Genomic DNA, 17,973 nt, shown 5'->3' on the forward strand with positions numbered 1-17,973 from the left:
ATTGGCCTCAAGAGCAGGAGGATTGTGGGAGGTGGTGAGGTTGGTGTGGGTGAGAGGCTTGTGGAAGCCGGTGGTGGCAGTTGGGCTCTGAGGGTTTTTTCCTGAGGAGCTGTTTTGCTTGGCGTTTGTAGTTCTAAAAATAAAGTTAGTTTCTTTTGACAAGTGGCTCCTGAATTGTGCCCAGCCAGACTGCGGCAGGAGGACAAGGAGGAAGATAAAAGTTGACTGACACCAGATGTACCTGAATTTACATAGGACCAAGTCTGAATACCACAGATTTTTTTCCAGTATCTGCTGGAAAACTACATTCCCCCCCCCACACACACACACCTAATACTGAATTCACAGGCAAGTATTTGTAGAACAAATTATGAAAATAAAGCCAAATTGTCAGCTGCCTTGGAATTATGTTTAAAGAGGACATCTTTGGTTCTTCCACCCAGTGTTGTCTTCACATACAAATGGCTTCTTAGGAGCAATGGAACAGAGTAATGAGGCTTTGTCTTCTTGTGTGAATGCCATATCAGACGGGTCCATGAAGAAACTAAAGCTGATATCTGGGGTCTATAATTTTTAATAATTTTAAACTAGCTACAAAATGTCAATCACTTCACAAACCGACAGAGGAGACAGGAGGAATTTAATATTACATGCTGTAATGATATTTATCTCACAGTTTATATTTCATTCATTTATATTATTTTTTAAAGGTTTCTTTATCAGCTACTAAACATCTCAGCAATTTGGTGTGCATAGCTCTAGATTAAGCAACAAAGAATTGTACTGATAACGAATCACAGGGGAAATGGTGATCAACAAGAGTCAGCCTTATAAAATTTACATCTCCACACTGTTTCACAGCAAGATTATTTTCTCCAAAACATAGCCTTCAAAAGCAGCAAACAAACCCTATATTACATCCATTTGACATAGTTTCAGCCAAACATATATTTTGCTGGAAATGATTGAATGGTGAGTGTGTCAAATTCATCTTTTTTTAAAATTCATTTTTTTAAAAAAGGATGATTATGATTAATAAAGTCTATATGTCGACAGAAAGAAAGTGACACTACTGCAGTTTTGCTGGTATAACTTAATCTTGACAGTGTCTCAATACTGAGCATGCTTTGTTGGTTGGTTGTTGTTGTGTTGTGTGTGTGCGTTGTTTTCTCATCAGTATGCTATTGTCATGGAAAGTTTTTGTTTAAGTAGGAATCTAAAAATCTATTTAGTTCTCATGCATAAATGCATAAATCACATCACTTTTAGTGCAATGCCTGTTATGTAATTCCACATTGTCTAATCATGAAATCATAAAGACAGATAAGAGCCATGAGGAACTAAAGACAGCACATTTTGAGAGATTCAGAGCCTGACACCCAAAGAAAGGACCGTGGCAGTAGCTCTGTGGAATGTCACAGTTTTACGAGAACAATACTGTGTATTGAAAGAATCAACAGCACATTGAGCATTCCTAAATTGTTGTCATTCAGCAAACGCCACTGAAGAGAGAAAAAAAGGGAAAATGAAACCCAAGACATCTTACATAAAGCGTTAGAGCCACTAAATGACCACTATGTACAACCTTTGGAAAGAAAGAGACTCAGAGAACAAAAGACATATGGCATTGTCAGAAAGCTGACAAATGACACAGGACAACATTTACGATGGGGGTGGACTGATGTGTGTGTGTGTGTGTGTGTACGTGTGTGTGTCTGTGTGTGTATGTGCAAGACCTACTCGGTAATACCATGAGAAAAGCATGAAGGAGCTATCTTGCCCAACAGCATTCAGAAGAGAGCACAGTTGAGAACGTTTAACCACTTCCCAGCATCTTTGTTGCACGTTGGTTGGCCTCATCGATTCTGGTTTTGTTGGAATCAGCCTAGAAAAAAAGAGAAAGAAAACAGAACCCTTAACATCTTGTTCATCTTTCAGGTTCCAGGTCAAATGCTTCTTGGGTGAAGAAGATACCCAGTCAGAATTGGCCACTCTCACTTCTGTGTTTCCAAGACCATTGCTACGGCTCTACTTGGATGACCACTTAAACTTGATTTTGCTTTTTCACTGTTTTCCCCACCAGAGAGCATTCTTTGTCAGTTATCTTTCTATCCTGGAAGGATAGTTGATGACTTCTATGGTACATTCATCTGTTGGACTGAGTTGAATCACCACCACTGTACAGCCATGGTTCACTTATTAGCTATGTCAGTTTGAACAAATTGTATCTCAGAATCTCAGCTTTCTTGTCTACTCTCTGGGGACAATAAAGAATATGGCCAGAGAGCATGAGCATCTACTTTGTTCCATTCATTCAATATTAATAACATCAACCATCAGGTGTGTGTGATTATTAGCTCCTTTTTCCAAGTGGGAAAATCAGGCAGCAATTTGTCTAAAGTCTTAGTACTTGGGAGGGGGGACACCACAAACAGAATGCAGAATAGCTTGAAGTCTACTCTACTACTTAGGTTTGCAGTGAGGATGAATCAAGTCTATATTTATTACTATGTAAGTAATGTTCTTAGAATAACATTTTGCCTGTGGGACTAGCCTAGGTGTCCATCAGGGCATAAACGGATAAAGAAAATGTGGTATATATACACAATGGAGATTTACTCAGCCATAAAGAAGAATTAAATTATGTCATTTGCAAGAAAATGAACAGAACTGAAAACTATTATGTTAAGCAAAATAAGACAAATTGAGAAAGTTAAGGGTCATATGTTTTTTCTTATATATGGAAGCTAGAGAGGAAAAAGAAAAAGAAAGGGGTGTGTGTGTTTGGGGGAGGATCTCATGATAATCAACAGGAGATCAGTAGAGGAAAGAGACCAGGGCAGGGAAGGCGGGGAGGAAATACTGGGGAATAAAACAAATTATATTATTGTATTGTAATTCGTACAATTATGTGACAATGAACCCCACCATTACGTAAAATTCTAACGCACCAATAAAAATATGGAAAAAAGAATGTTTTGCAAACATAAATGCTCAATGCATCTTTTCTTGCAGTTACTATAAGCTACGGCTTTTGGGGATGCTTGATCATTTTCAGACTCTATTCTGAAGACTCACAAATGTGAGTGTGTTGATTGACTGGTCTCCCCCCACGTCCCCTTCCTCTACTCTACTGGTCTTCCTTCAATTTCTGATATTTTATTAATATCACAAAGTGGGGATCAGGAAAGTCTTGTGATGTTGCACACATCTTCTCTCTTAACTCCAGTGACCATGTTTACCCATCTCTATTCATCATGATCTATGATATTCTGTCATCAATTGAATTGATAGTGAAGTTTTGGGAGTCCAAAACAATGAGGTTTTCAAAACATGTAAATATTCTTCAAAGGTCAAAATATGTTTTTGACCTTAAAGGAAAAAATGGAGGCAAGTGTATATCAGGTGCTTTGGTACTTTCTACATATACCCAAAGGAAAAAAATATGGATGAACCTCACAAAATCATGTTATATACATGAATAGATGTACCAAAGGGAGTATGTCCTTTGTGTACATGTAGAAAGTACCAATCCAAAATAAGTAAATAAAGGAATGAAAGGAAGAACGGTTTGAGAAAAAGGGGAGGGAGGAGGGAAAGAAGGGGAGGCAGAATGGGGGATTGACACCAAATTCCTTGTATGTAGAATTATGTCAAAAGGAAGAGAGAGAGAAAGAGAGAGAGAGAGAGAGAGAGAGAGAGAGAGAGAGAGAGAGAGAGAGAGAGAGAGAGAGAGGAAGAGAAGAGAATTTTCATTCCTATTCTATTTCTTTATTGCTTTTATTGGTGCATTATAGTTATACAGATGTTATACAGATAGCATAAGTTGGTCAATTTCATTCCACTGTTGCCCCCCTTACCCATCCCTCCTCCCTTCCCCTAGATCCCCTGCCTCTGCTCTACTGTTCTTTTTATTTTCATGATAGGCTTTTCTTTATTGGGGGCATATTTACTATAATATTTTTTTGCTCCCTTTAATCTTTGGGTTGATATCTTCACTGCTTAGGTTACATTTTGCTGCAAAAAGAAACCATAAAACCTAGGAATGCTACCAGAATACACCTTAAACCTCAGAAAATTGATCATTCTCATCACCACTGAGAAAGATGGATTAGAGGCAGAGACAACAATTCTGTTTAGTTGTCATATCCTGTCCTGATAGGTAGTGTTGTCTGTAATTCCAGTCTGGAAAGAGGACCATGAAGCATCCAGGCAGGGCAGGGAAACAGAACTGTGTTCTTAATTATTATCACTCAGTGATTACTGAGTTTACACCTACTACCAAGTTTGGTACATTTCAGCCTCTACAGAGTTGGGTCGTCTTTGTTCCGTTGGAATTTTGAATTTCTAGGACATTAGGGTCATCCATATTCAAATAGAAATTTGTTAGACTATGTGCAGTGGTATGCACCTATAATCCCAGTGACTGTGGGGACGGGGGCGGGTGGACTGAGACAGGAGGATCACAAGACAGAGACCAGCCTTAGTAACTTAGTAAGACCCTGTCTCAAAATTTAAAAATAAAAGGGTTGAGAATGTAGCTTAATGGTAGAGCATCTCTGGGTTCAAGCCCCACAATTGGAAAAGAAAAAGTTCAAATAGAAATTTGCAAAGTTGAACTTATTTCTAGATAATTCTTCATTTGGAAAATTGAAAATTCCTCCAATTTTATTTCATTCTTAAATCCTCCCTCTCCAGCTATATATAATATCAGCAATAATGATACTTCAGTGCAAAGGAAAATTACTAGCTCAGACCAATGTGAAATGTTCCTGAAGATTAAATTATGCTGACTGTTTCCAGGCTGAACTCTGAGACAAACTCAAACAAGAAAAATAATCCATTTAAAAACAGATGACATTTCTGAAGTCAAACATTCTAGAACCTCTTGCATAAGAATGCAGTGATAAGCCTTCACAAAGTGGCACAGGGGATGTTTGCAGGGAGCATAAGGCTACTCTTTGGAGATCCTTAAAGATGGGCAAGGAGCTGGAATTGACCTTTGTTCAGTGGGCATTTGTGATTTCCACCTAAATCCTTTCTAAAGCATATTAAATTCCTACCCATCTAATACCCAACATAAAAGGTACCATGGTTTTATTACATAAAATATAAAAAAAGTAGTGCCTTTTAGGAAGAAAAATGTCCTGAATCTCCTTTTAGATGTCTTCCTGGTATTTGGAGAATGCCTCTGTTCATCCTATTTATATGCTTGAGGACTTTATTTATGGAGGCTAACCCATTCCAGAGTTTTCACATTTCTATTTAGAGAATCCTAAACTTGCTGACATCCCCAACATATGCTACATGATTTGCCCTTATGAGAAAACAGAAATGATCACCAGAGAGCCAGTAAGTAGTTTAAGGAGCTGCTCAGCCCACATCTGAACACTGGGAATCTCCTCAACTTCAGACTATGTCAGGTAGCTTTTAGGCCAAAACTTCTCAAACTGGATGCTACTCATTCCATATAGCTACTTATTCTGTGTATAAGTATGAACTGTTTATTATTATTATTATTATTACTACTACTACTACTACCACCACCACCAGGGATTGAACCCAGGAGCACTTAACCACTGAGCCACATCCCCAGCTCTCTTTTGTATTTTTATTTAGACACAGTGTCTCGCTAAATTGCTGAGGCTGGTTTTGAACTTGCAAAATACTCCTGCCTCAGCCTTCAGAGCCGCTGGGATTGCGAGTATGCCCCACCATTCTGGACTGAACTGTTATCTTTTAGATGAGGCAACCAGGTCACAGCGCTGGTGAATACTATTGGGATCTAATATCTTAGTTTTTAAATGCTGCTTTTCCTCACTAATGGAAGAATTTGAGGACTCCTAAAAAATCAGCTTCGATGCTTCTCAATGTGACTTCTACCACTGACAACTTTAAATTGCAATTTGAATATCACTGTTATTTCCTTTGCAACCCTTCCCAAAACATCTGATATACACTTGCCTCCATTTTTTTTTCTGAAAGAACTGTATGTTTTTGACCTAAGAAGGATATCTATAAGTACTCTCGAGCAGAAAACAAGGATTTTACATGTTTTGAAAATCTCAATTGTTTTGGACTCCCAAAACATCACTATCAATTCAAATGATGACAGAAGATCATAGACCATGATGAATACAGGTGGGTAAACATGGTCACTAGAGTTAAGAGAGAAGATGTGTGCAACATCACAAGATTTTCCTGACCCCTCACTTTGTGATATTAATAAAATATCAGAGATGCAGGAGACCTTTGCACACTGTTTTCTGTTATTAAGAGTCAGAATCTAATGTTTCTTTTCATGTGTGGAAGCTAAAGCAAAATAAGGAAAAGAAGGTGATTGCAGAGGGGATCAGATGTTATAAATACATAGGGAAGATCAGCGGAGCAGAAGTAGACGAATGAGAGGGAGGGAGGGAGGAAGAAAGGGAAAAGGAAAAAAATATGGAATGAGCCTCACAAAATCATGTTATATACATGAATAGATGTACCAAAGGGAGTATCTCCTTTGTGTACATGTAGAAGGTACCAATCCAAAATAAATAAAGGAGTGAAAGGAAGAACAGTAGAGGAGAGAAAAGGGGGAGGGAAGAGAGAAGGAAGGAGAGGCTGAATGGGGATTGATATGAAATTCCTTATATGTACAATTATGTCAAAAAGAAGATGGGGAGTGGGGGGAAAGGGTGGGAGAGAGAGAGAGAGAATTTCCATGAGAAGACCAGTCTGTTAGTAATTGTGCAGCTCAGTAACATGATCATTTGGGGCAATGCTGGTTTGAAATGGGCTCTGTCTCAATCATGCCCAGATTTTGAGTTTGAACAAACAAGTAGGGGGTTGGTGCTATTTATAGTATTGACTGGAATAAACTAACTAATCAAAAGCAGCTAGACTCCTCCCCCATTTTTTAAATGATTCAGCACTCAAGGAATGATTCCCACTGGACCAGCTATTTCCCCATCCACTTTCCTGGTTTTTGACTAAACTTTATGGCTACATATGTCTCTGTGGAGTACACTGGACCTAGAATAAAAGGTTCTCCCTAAAGATGAGAAGTAGAAATGCAGAGTGGCAGAATCAAGATGCCACTTGCCTTTCCAGGAAGAAATGCTTTCTCTTGCTCCAAGACCAACTCTATCAATGAGAGTTTGACCTCACCATTGGTAAAACCTCTCCTTTAGGAACCTAATTGACTTTGATGCATTATCTTCTTGCATCTGAGTAAATTGGGCCCATTACTAGAAAATGAATGCTTCCTGTTTTCTCAATCATTTTCTTGTTGGAAAGCAGTTCAGCAATTATTTCTAAGTTCATTTTTTTGGTCCATAATGGCTTGGATCAGGTCATGTAGAAACTCTCAATGTTTTTCTAAAATCTATTGACTTGCACAGCTTTAAAAGCTTTATCACATCAAAAGCTTCTTAACAATGATAATGTGCATGCCATAACTTGCAAAAGTAAGTAAAGCACAGCATTTTGCCAACCAACTGTGACTTCTGTGTAGCTCTATATCGATTAGGCAAAATAGTATGCAACTAGAGATTCATACAAGACAATAGGGCAACACAATCTCTGTATGTCTATTTGTTTCTTTTTCAAGTTGCTGGAGGCTGTTTGGGTATCAAGAAACTACTAGGTAAGTCTTGTGACTCAAATGATCACAAAAGTATCCTCCTCTGCTCACAGAAGAGGAATTAATTGTTATAAAAAATTCAGGATCTTAGATTACTTCAATATCTTACAGAAAATATATATGCATAAGATTAGTGAAACAATTACTATTATTATTATAACATGTTTCTTCCTCCATTTGGTATTTGGACCTTTAAGAGATAATAATCAATATTCAACACCTTACTGATTGGGGAAGGGGTTGACTACAAGGAAACAGAAATGATATCAGAACTGTATGGTATAGAATATCAGATTTTTGGTGCCCTAAATGTCTTTATAGAAACTTCCCAGTATTCTTTTCTGATTTTTTGTGCCCAAGCCCATCCCTTCCCATTCTACTCTCTTCTGTCTTTCCTAGGGTTCCTGTCAATGCTAAGGGGGTCTTAGAGACAAGTCTGGTATCCTGGAGTGAACTCAATTTCATCATGTAAGTTCCTCTTATTTTGAAATTTTGGGCTATGAAGTGTTAGGTTGGAAATGAAACCTAGGTCCTCTTAAATTATCATTAAACCTTTGGTATTTATCAAAACAAAATCTCATACTTACCTTCAGGCTAAACTATTCTTTGCCCCATTTCCTGATTCTAGTTCTTCACCATCTCCACTTGCCAACTCTTAACCATCCTTTAAGATTCAATGCAAATACAACTTTTTTTCTGAAATATTTCCCAATCCTTGCCTAGAGTGCTTGCCTAGAATGCACAAGGCCCTGGGTTTGATCCTCAGCACTCCACCCTCAAATCTATATTCTAATCTTCACTCAAGTTCTGTTGCTGAATCCTGTGGGTTTTTGTTTGTTTGTTTGTCTTAGAAAATTAAAAGCACAATTTCCAGCAATTAATATGCCTGAATCCAATGTCAGGGAGTGAGGGTCTTGTGCCGGTCACACTTCCTGTTGGTTGTTTCAGAAATGACAAGCAGAAACAACTTGTAGACTGCAGCATGCTCACCTTCTCCATGATCCTGTCGATCTGGCGATTCTGCGTATCGATCTCATTGCCCATGTCCAGGGCCATGTGACGGAGGTTTCCAATGATGCCGCTCACCTGCTCCAGGTTTTCATCCATTTCATTTTCTCGGGCATCATTTGTTACCCTAGGAGCCACAGAGCAAGTTTTAGAAGACAGAGTGTGGGAAAAACCTTGAGTATTAGATTCAAAGCTTAGGGAAATTCTGTGGACCTCGAAAGCATCATGTTCTCTATCTTAAACCTCTATCCAATACAAGAACACAGTTAGCTTTTGTATATTCGAAAATAATTTTTAAAATTGTGTTTTGAGCTGGGGATATAGCTCAGTGGTAGAGTCCTTTGCTAGCATGAGTGAGGTTCTGGCTTCAATCTCCAGCATTGCTAAAAAACAAAACAAAACAAAAAACTCAAACATACAAAAATTGCATTTTGAACCCTTGAATTTTTAAAGAAAGTGTAAAAAATAGATTTATCTACTTTTTGACTTACACCAGCCTATCATTTCTCCTTTCATATATAGGATTTCTACACATTTTTATTCTTTAAGATAAAATCATTTTAGATAGAGGGTCTCTAGTTCAGAGAAGGAAGGTGGAACTAAATAGAAACTGTGTTTTCTTTTTGAACCCAAATCTCCAGGATTCAAATTGAGAACAAAAGAAAATACTTATTATGCTAAGTTAGTGAGTCTCTCACCTCTTTTCCCACTTGGAACCAATTATCAGTGGGAAGAGTAGTGATAATTACAGTCTGCCTTTTAATCCTGCAACAGGAACTCTTTATTGAAGATGATTTTTATTTGCTCATATTTTAATGCCATGGGTTTTTATTATGGGTATTGTGAATGGGTGATTTCAGAGCAGAAAACTGTGATAAAATATGGTTTTGGTTTGAATGGGGTAGATGTGGAGAGGAAAGAGTTGGCTTACAAAGCACCTTACCATTTTTTCCACATTCCAATGTGAAGGCTAAGAAAATACTTTATTTCAAATAACAAGTGTTTATTGCATACAGTAAGCACTACTCTAGATTTTCCCCAAGGGATAAAAAATGTTCAGAGAAATTAAAATCCCTCCCCCTTGGGTAACACCCAATGTAGTCTGACCCGTTATGATTTTTCAGGTAGCTCAGGCCAGATAAATTTCAAATACTAAGGGAGAAATTCCTAGATATTTTTTCTTATAGGGAAAAACCTTAATTAAATAAATGACCACCAATAACTACTACATGTTCTAGTTCAATGGTTGTCAGCTCTTGTTGAATATTAGAATCACCTGAGGAGCTTTAAAACCACAGATGCTTGTGTTGTTTGTCAAGATTCTGAATCAACTGGTGTGGGCTGGACATAGACATTGCTTTATTTTTAAAAACTCTCCCCAGTTGAGTCTAATATGTAGCTATTGCATTGAGAACCCATTGGTCTGGTTTCCCTAGGAGCAGATAGAGGTAGAAAGAGAATTCTCATCTGTGAACCTACAGGTGCATTACCAAGATCTTATATGTCAGTGACAGCGACTCATCATTTGAATCACAGGGGTACTATGAGACCAACAACAGTTATGATGGCCTGGGAAGAGGTAGTTGTGGAAACAATTGCCCTACCCCTGACTGAGCCCTGGTATAGTAGTCTATAAAAAAAAAAACCATGCTTTTTCTTTTCATAGGAAATATTTAGTTATTATTCTGTTTTCTGGTATCCTAAGAGCTATCTGAATTCTGAACTGGCTGAACTGTGTAATTGGAGGTTTTTAAAAGAGGCATTTATTTTTTCCTCAAAAGAAATGGTTATTAAGCAGCTCACTCATTGTTTTCTATGTTCACCCCAAATCTATGCTTTGACTTTTCCTTGCTCTATGTTCTGAGACACTGACCTCCATGACTATATCACCCAGCTTCTCTTACCCTCTGGCTTCCAATGGATTTGGCTAATGGCCTGGGAGAGTAAGGAAGGCAAGAGGAGTGAAGTATTGTGACATTTGTTTCCTTTCTGCATTCCCTGCTAGATTTGGCTGTGGCTGCATTTCTCTACCTGTAGCCCCTTGTCACAGTCATAACTATTGTTGGGTTCTGATACCAGCTCCCTTTCCTGTCACTTTAGGTGGTAATAGCTTCTTGTTATTTCTAGTCCATAAGTGCTTCACCATTTATTGTTATTAATCCTGCCTAAACCTCTCTATAAGCTTTGTTCATCTAAACCCATGGAATGAGATGCCTGTCAACTGCCACACTGATATAATGGATGTGGCCATGTGATTTGCTTTATCTAATGAAGCTTAGGCAAATATGGCACAAGTCAAGGCATGCTAAGTGCTTGTTCATTAGAGCTTGCCACCTTGCTATGCTGCTATCACCATAAAGAAACCTTGATTATTCTTCTGAAAGACCATGTGAGGAGGACAGAAGTATACCACTGACAGCTGTAGCCAACTACCACACAAGTGAGTGAGACCCTCTTGGATCATCCTCTTGCATCTTAGTTGCAGGAAGCAGGATGAGTAAGCCCAGGAGAGGCTTGTGGAAGAGACTTCTGGCCAACATATAGACTCATGAGTAAAACAATGGTTGTTATTTCAAGATTCACTCAGTGTTGGGGTGGTTAGTTATTTAATAATAGGTAACCACTGAAGTGTGGAATGCATGAAGCTCACCTGCGGATGAAGCCACCACTGATGGCCATTTGCTCCCGTTCATCCACCACACGAGCAGGCTGGCTGGCCACCACTCCATCCTGATTATTGCCCCAGGCTTTTTTGTAAGCATCACTTGATTTAAGCCTATGCAAAAAAGAGGGTGAGTGACAAGGCACAGGGTGGAGCAAGCTCATGGCAATCATAACCTCTTCAAGCGAAGAACCGAACCAAGCAAATGAGTTTTAAGTTGAGGCATTAGAGAATACCGATATATCATAATCTGGACCCAAACAGTTGGCCACCACCATGCCTCCACTACTCATCATTCATTTTCAATTGAGTTGATTGCAATGGTCAAGACTGCAATCTTTGGTTTGTTTTGTGGTTTAATTGGATTTAAGAAAAAGATTGAGGTAGCTGGAGAACATTCAGTTTTATTTCAGTGACATGGTTATATTTTGAGACACAAAACACAGAAAGAACATACTGGCAGACAGACACAAAACAAGACTGCCAAGTAGGGTGTGTACATCACACCACAGCAACACAGTGTCATCAAGAAAAACATACTTGACCAAGTTTTTACACACCATCATGCAAAGATCCCTGTTAATATGTTTTCCCTAACACATATGTGGAACTAACATTTCCAGTGCTTCATGAAGGACATAAAGGATTGGTGGTTGGCCAAGGGTGATGGTCTTTGAGGAGCTTCTAGAGTGATTTGAATAGATAATATATCGGTACTTCCAAACAGTCACCATACATCCAGAGTTGATGTACAAACCTTTGTCCACAGAGACAAAAAGTAAAAGAAGCATAGTGAAATGAATGCAGGAAAATAGAAGAGAGAACAAGCCACCTAGCACCAAAAAGGGAAACCCATCTTATCTCTTCTTCATGCACCAGCTACAGGCATGAGTGGAAAGTGAAGCATTCTCATTTAAGCCAAACTACTCCCGAAGTTGACCATTCCCGAAAAAGGCACTAGCAGGACAGTAATAGCCTTCGTGAGGATTTGAAACGCAGTTCAGTAGCTTCTTTGATGGGCTGAAGGGCAGGGCGGAGAATGCTTACAAACTCCTACTTCCAACTATCCTGGGGTTGTGACGGAGGGAGAGTGGTTTGGAATCAGTGTGGTCTCCATGGCTGTATTTCACTGAGCTGCCTTGGAGAAAAACTTAAAATCCAGGCATACCTATTGTGCCCAATAGAAACATGTGCAGCACATTTTGGTGGGTGTGTTGTAATTTAAGGCGATCAAAGATGTTTTTAGGTTCTTTGCATAGTAGAAACCATATGTTTTTAGTCCAGAAACAAAAGACATCCTTTGGTACCATTTTCATAATTTTTTTTAAGTTACAAAACAGCAGAATTTAACTTTTTTTTTCTTCCCCTTTTACTAGAGGACCAGAGCCAGTTATTAAAACTAGCTCTAATCCTTGCAGATTGCAGACCAAGCAACCCTGGTGACAATCGGGAAAATGCACCAGTGGAATTTCAGCAACTCCCCGCAATTTAGTGTATAATATTGTGGCCCTTTGAGTAGTCAGTCAGACATTAGCGCACCAACGGGCCATGGGCTTGCTCAAGGGGACAAGATCCCCAAAGTAATTTTTGTAGAGTTTAGAGTCTGGCTTTATCCCCACATCTCCCCATCTCCTCCTTCCTTGGAATAAAGGAAGTTTTATGGACTTTCTGATGTTTTCTGCTATGTAAAATATCTGGTATACCATCTTTGGCAAAGTCAAAGGAGGGGAAAGTATGCGTTTCCAGAAGAAGGCAAACCACTGCACCCACAACTCTGCACATAGACTCACATCACTGCCGTACATCTACCATAGTCCTTCGAAACATGCTGAGACAGGGCAAAGCCCTCAAATAGTCCAGGGCACCACCAGCCACTGCATTGTGACACATGGTTTTTAAAGCATTATTTACACGCAATAGGGAACACTTCGGTCAAGCTTTGAAGCTCAGTTAGGGTCTCTTGTGCATTAAGGAATTAGCGACCACTTTTATGTGGAATCGTAGGGGTGGTGTTTCATTGGAACCTTAGAATCCATCCCAGGGAGCCCTGCCTCCACCCTTTCTTCACACATAGTTGATGAAGGGCGAAAATGAATCTGTTGGAATTCACCACAAAATGGAAGGAAATCTCACGTGGGGGCCAGTTGCCACTGGAAAGGATATACAATCAAATCTTGACTAACTGGAATGCTTGCTAGTGAGTCATTTTGGTAAATTTTACGACTTTCTTAATGAACAATGGACTGAAGAAGAAATTTTGTTTCAAGGGCAATTTTGTTAGACCCCTGAGCCAATTTTCTGCCTGGGCATCTTTGAATAATGCTCATAATCAAATTTTTCCAATGTTACTGTTGTGTTTTATGGCCTTTCATTTTATATTCTTCCTTTTTTTTAAAATATGAAGACTGTAAGAGAATGCAGACTTGAGACAATGCAAATTATATAGATTGTCTCAGGGTATTTTTAATTTGGGATATTATTATTATTATTTTGCTAAAAATAAAAGGGAGAAGGAAGTATATAGTTGAGAATTCCAGTTAGTTAGATTCCAGTTAATCAGACTTCACTGTAGATGATTCTTTCAAAAACATGCTTTTTATTTATTGGTAAATTGAGCCCCTCCCCCTCCTAAACAGGAAGTGGGATATTTTAAATCAGCCTCAAAGTTTAAAAAAGTGAATAGTCAAATAATCTGCTAGAAATGACATCAATTTCTATTCTAAAAGCTAGGGCTAGGAGAGCTTTTAGGAGAAAAAGCTTCTTTTAAAAGGAAAAGAGGGAGGGGTGAGGGAGATCAGGTAATGAGTTTAATTTTCCAAATGCATGTTGGACAATCCACTCATGCATTTTTTTGCTTTCACTGCTAGTCAAATGAGACTATCTTCCAGAACCCTGGTTTCAGGTTCTTTCTGTTGCAAACCTTATAACCACATGTCACATTTCTGCTACATTCCAAAAAAAGCGTTGCAGAACCTTAAGAACAGTTGAAAATTTTGTGATATCGTGCATGCAAAATCTACACATTTCAACATTTCAGCCAGTGTACGGGTTGCTCTTCCAAGGGGAAGAATTTGAGAGGGATGGTCCCAATTTGGGCAAGGATTGGGCACTTCACGCTGGACAGCTCGCTACCTCTACACAAGGTGGGTCTCAGGACCAAATTTGGTAACAGGTGGGCAATGGAAAGGGAAAAATCTCTGACATAATCTAACTTGCAGAGTGCTTCCTTAGGCCAAATTACCTGCCTCTATTACTTTTGAAAAATCAAACTTTGACACATGTGTTTCTTGTCTTCCAAACTTACCCATTCTCTATTCTAAATCCACAATTTTGGTTCTTGGGGTTGGAGAAAACAAAGATCACGGGGTGCCTGCGTCTCAAAGTACACTTTCTGGAAAATGTTGAAACGTTCATCAATAAAAGTTGCTGACAGTGAGGCTTTCACTGTAGTATGCCTGATTTTTAATGCATCAACAGTAACTCCCACTAATATCATCTATGCTATGAGATGAATGCATTGGAGACGGTATTGATCTGTTCTGCATGCCACATGCTCATCCTGCCTATGCGCCTGCAGGAATGAGCTTGTCAAGGCTTGGAGATGGGGCCTTGGAAAACCAAAGCTTCAGGCAGGCAGGCAGCACCTACTTGTTACAGGGACACACACAAAGCCCGCAGAATTTTCCTAGGTCCGTCAAATTCTTTTCTGCTTCTTTCATGTCCTTATTGATTTGGTCCATCCCTTCCTCAATGCGTTCCAGTTGTTCTGATTAAACACAAGTATTTTATCCCCACAGAATGAAGCAGATGGAAAAGGACAAAGAAAAAAAAGACAAAACTTCAGACATTCACTTTGACATTAAAAAAGAAAAAAAAAAAAAAAGAAAAAGAAAGAAAGAAAACTGGACGCCACAGATTAGAGCTGGTACCCAGTACCTACTTGTTACAAGGACATATGAAAAGGCCACAGCATTTCCCTAAATCTTTTAAATTTTTCTCGGCCTCCTTCATGTCTTGGTTGATATGGTTCATGCCTTCTTCGACCCGATCGAGTTGTTCTGGTTAGGACAAAGGGATGACAGTGTGGAATGAATTTTTCTTGGGTTTCCAACAGAATATGAGAAATGACTACGTGAAAAAGGAATTTGAAAGAGAGAGATTACAATGCATTGTCCAAGAGGGTGCATTGCAGAGGGCTGCCGCTGCCCTAAGCGGGCAGATAGGAGGAAATGAACAAAAATGATGCTCAAACTAGTTTGTAGTTCAGACATGATGGAATGGGTCAGAAGGCCTGTGGATTCTGAGTGTCCAGGGGGAAAGCACAGTATATTCACTTACTCACACACCAGTGAAACTCCAAAGAAAGAAAAACAGGGTGTTAGTTTATATTTAAGCCATTCTTATTTAGTGCTACAAGAGGAAGTATCTGCTTCAACTTAAAATATCTGTATTGTTTTGTTTTTAAATATCCTTAACCAGATAAAGGTAGAAAATAGAATCCATGTTCCTCCCTTTCAGGAAAAACAGCAGCAGCAATAGCAATAATTAGCAATGGATATGGATCTTTTTTCTTCCTCTAAGCAGTGACTGCGTAGCCAAAAGTAGCCTATGGTCTGTTCTTGGTTTCCCCATATTTAATTCATAGAAGCTGTAAAAGAAAGTAACATCAACACAGCAATATTATCAATATTGGGGTGTTTCAATTTGTCTTTCATCCTATGAGTCACTTGCTAAGAAAGCTTTGAAAGGCATTTCATTTCTCTGGCTCCTGACTTTCCAGTGTCTATAATGGGCCCCCCAAAATCAACCCCATTAGACAGCAAGGAGAATAAACATCTCCTTGAAGAAGTGAGACAGACTGGAACATAGATGATTACTGTACCATTGCTGCCAGCAAAGCTGACCTTAGTGTATCTAAGACATAGATTGATAGACATAAAAATGAATCCTATTTCTAGGTTGCCAGGGTTACATACATCAAGTTGATTAATTTTTCAAAAGTTGTGTCACCAAATTGAGGTAACTACAAGTTCAATGAAGGGATTTTTAAAATAGCTTTTAAAGCCATTAAAAGAGCAGCAAATGAGATGTCTTGGTTGTCTAATTACAAAACCTAATTACATTCCCATTCTTCTTTTCATCTATATTTTCATGCATGCATGCATTTGGATGCCTCCAGGAATACAGGCATGCTTAGAATAAAACTGATAAGTACATTTCCAGCCTAAGGGCATGAATAATCATGTAAAAACAATTTCACATTAAATTGTACAGTGGCAATTGTCATTCCAAAGCCTAACTTGGATTCACTAGTGACCCAAACTATGAATTTGTAAAAAGCTTACTGTGTTCTGTTTTGTGGGGCTGAAGAACAAAATTCTGTTTATTAGGACTACTAACTCCGCTTTGCTTTTCAAAAAGACTGGCAAAAACAAAATCTTAGCATTTAGCTAGCACTGGATATCTGGAAGAAATAAGACTGTAGTGCTGAAGAGCTGGAAAACTTTTTGCTGAATAAGTACAGGTACAGTGATATCTTCATATACTGTATACTCTTGATATTCTAGGAGATTTTTCTCTTTTCTGAAGATTTCACTCCAGTTTCCTTCTAAGAATGCAATAGAGCTGGGCACAGTGGCACATGCCTGTAATCCCAGCAACTCGGGAGGCTGAAACAGGAGGATCACAAGTTGGAGACAGGCCTCAGCAACATATTGAGACCCTACACAACTTAGCAAGACCCTGCCTCAAAAACAAGTGAAAAGGGTTGGAGATGTGGTTCAATGATTAAACACCCCTGGGTTCAATCCCCCATCCCTCCAAAAAACAAAACAAAACAAAACAAAAACAACAACAAAAACATCCCAATAGATTAGATTGGGTCAAGTTAAATATTTGATTGAGGGGACTGGTGGTGGTGGGGGAAGGTTCAATGTCAAAGAGCTCAATGTCATCAGATAAGGATCATCATACCTATAGATAGAAATAGGGATGCTGAATTACAATCTAATAATTGCTAATGGCTTCCAGGTGTGCTAGGGTTTGATCGATGGCAGACTGAGGGAAAGCATGTTAGACTCAACCAGTGACAGCTGAAATCAGTGTAGGTTATGGCAGAGGGATGTATATGTAGGTGTTTGTCCTTTTGAGAAGTTTCTCTTGAGTGAGAAAGCCAACTAACTTGTTTATTTGGCCAAATATTAACTCTCCCACAAGATTTCCAAAATGCTATCTGCTGTGCCTGCAGAAATTAGGAAATAGCATCTAGATATGTGAATTGGTCCATAAATGTTGAACTTAACTTGTACAAATGTACAAGCAAATCAAAATCCATATTTCTGAGAGTTGGGTTCTGCTATAAATTGCCAGGTTTGACTACAAAAAGAAAGGTTTGCAAAGGTTTGACTACAAACGAGGAAATTCTGACAAAATTTTTTAGAATTTAATTGAGAAAACTGTTCAGAAAAGAGTTGATTCAGAAAAAATATTTTATACCTGCCCATATTAGTTAAATGCATCTTTACATACAAATTATAAGTCAAACCTTTAATTTAAAAAAATAGCATAAACCGTTTGTCACAGGTATTCTAATAATACTATTAATTTTTAGAGTCCAATGAGTTGTGTTTCTGGGTACATTTGATATATTGGGGCTTCATAGCACTTGGATGAT

At 38.7% G+C, this 17,973-nt stretch overlaps 1 protein-coding gene across 2 annotated transcripts in view; it reads right to left on the bottom strand.

The window, feature by feature from the left end:
* Window positions 1-558: 558 nt before the first annotated feature.
* Window positions 559-17,973, bottom strand: part of Snap25 (synaptosome associated protein 25) — an 81,063-nt gene continuing 63,648 nt past the window's right edge. Inside the window, exons 5-8 of one of the 2 annotated variants that reach the window (XM_021723156.3) lie at window positions 15,241-15,358; window positions 11,289-11,414; window positions 8,621-8,765; window positions 559-1,885 (exon numbers count right to left, since the gene is read on the bottom strand). In XM_021723156.3, coding sequence (XP_021578831.1) covers window positions 1,817-1,885; window positions 8,621-8,765; window positions 11,289-11,414; window positions 15,241-15,358 — 458 coding nt within the window. In that variant the 3' untranslated portion in view covers window positions 559-1,816. Of the gene's footprint in view, window positions 1,886-8,620; window positions 8,766-11,288; window positions 11,415-14,948; window positions 15,067-15,240; window positions 15,359-17,973 lie in introns of both variants that reach the window. The other variant, XM_005320481.4, reaches the window with a different exon arrangement.

Source organism: Ictidomys tridecemlineatus, chromosome 5, assembly GCF_052094955.1.
Source record: "Ictidomys tridecemlineatus isolate mIctTri1 chromosome 5, mIctTri1.hap1, whole genome shotgun sequence".
Classification (NCBI taxonomy): domain Eukaryota; kingdom Metazoa; phylum Chordata; class Mammalia; order Rodentia; family Sciuridae; genus Ictidomys; species Ictidomys tridecemlineatus.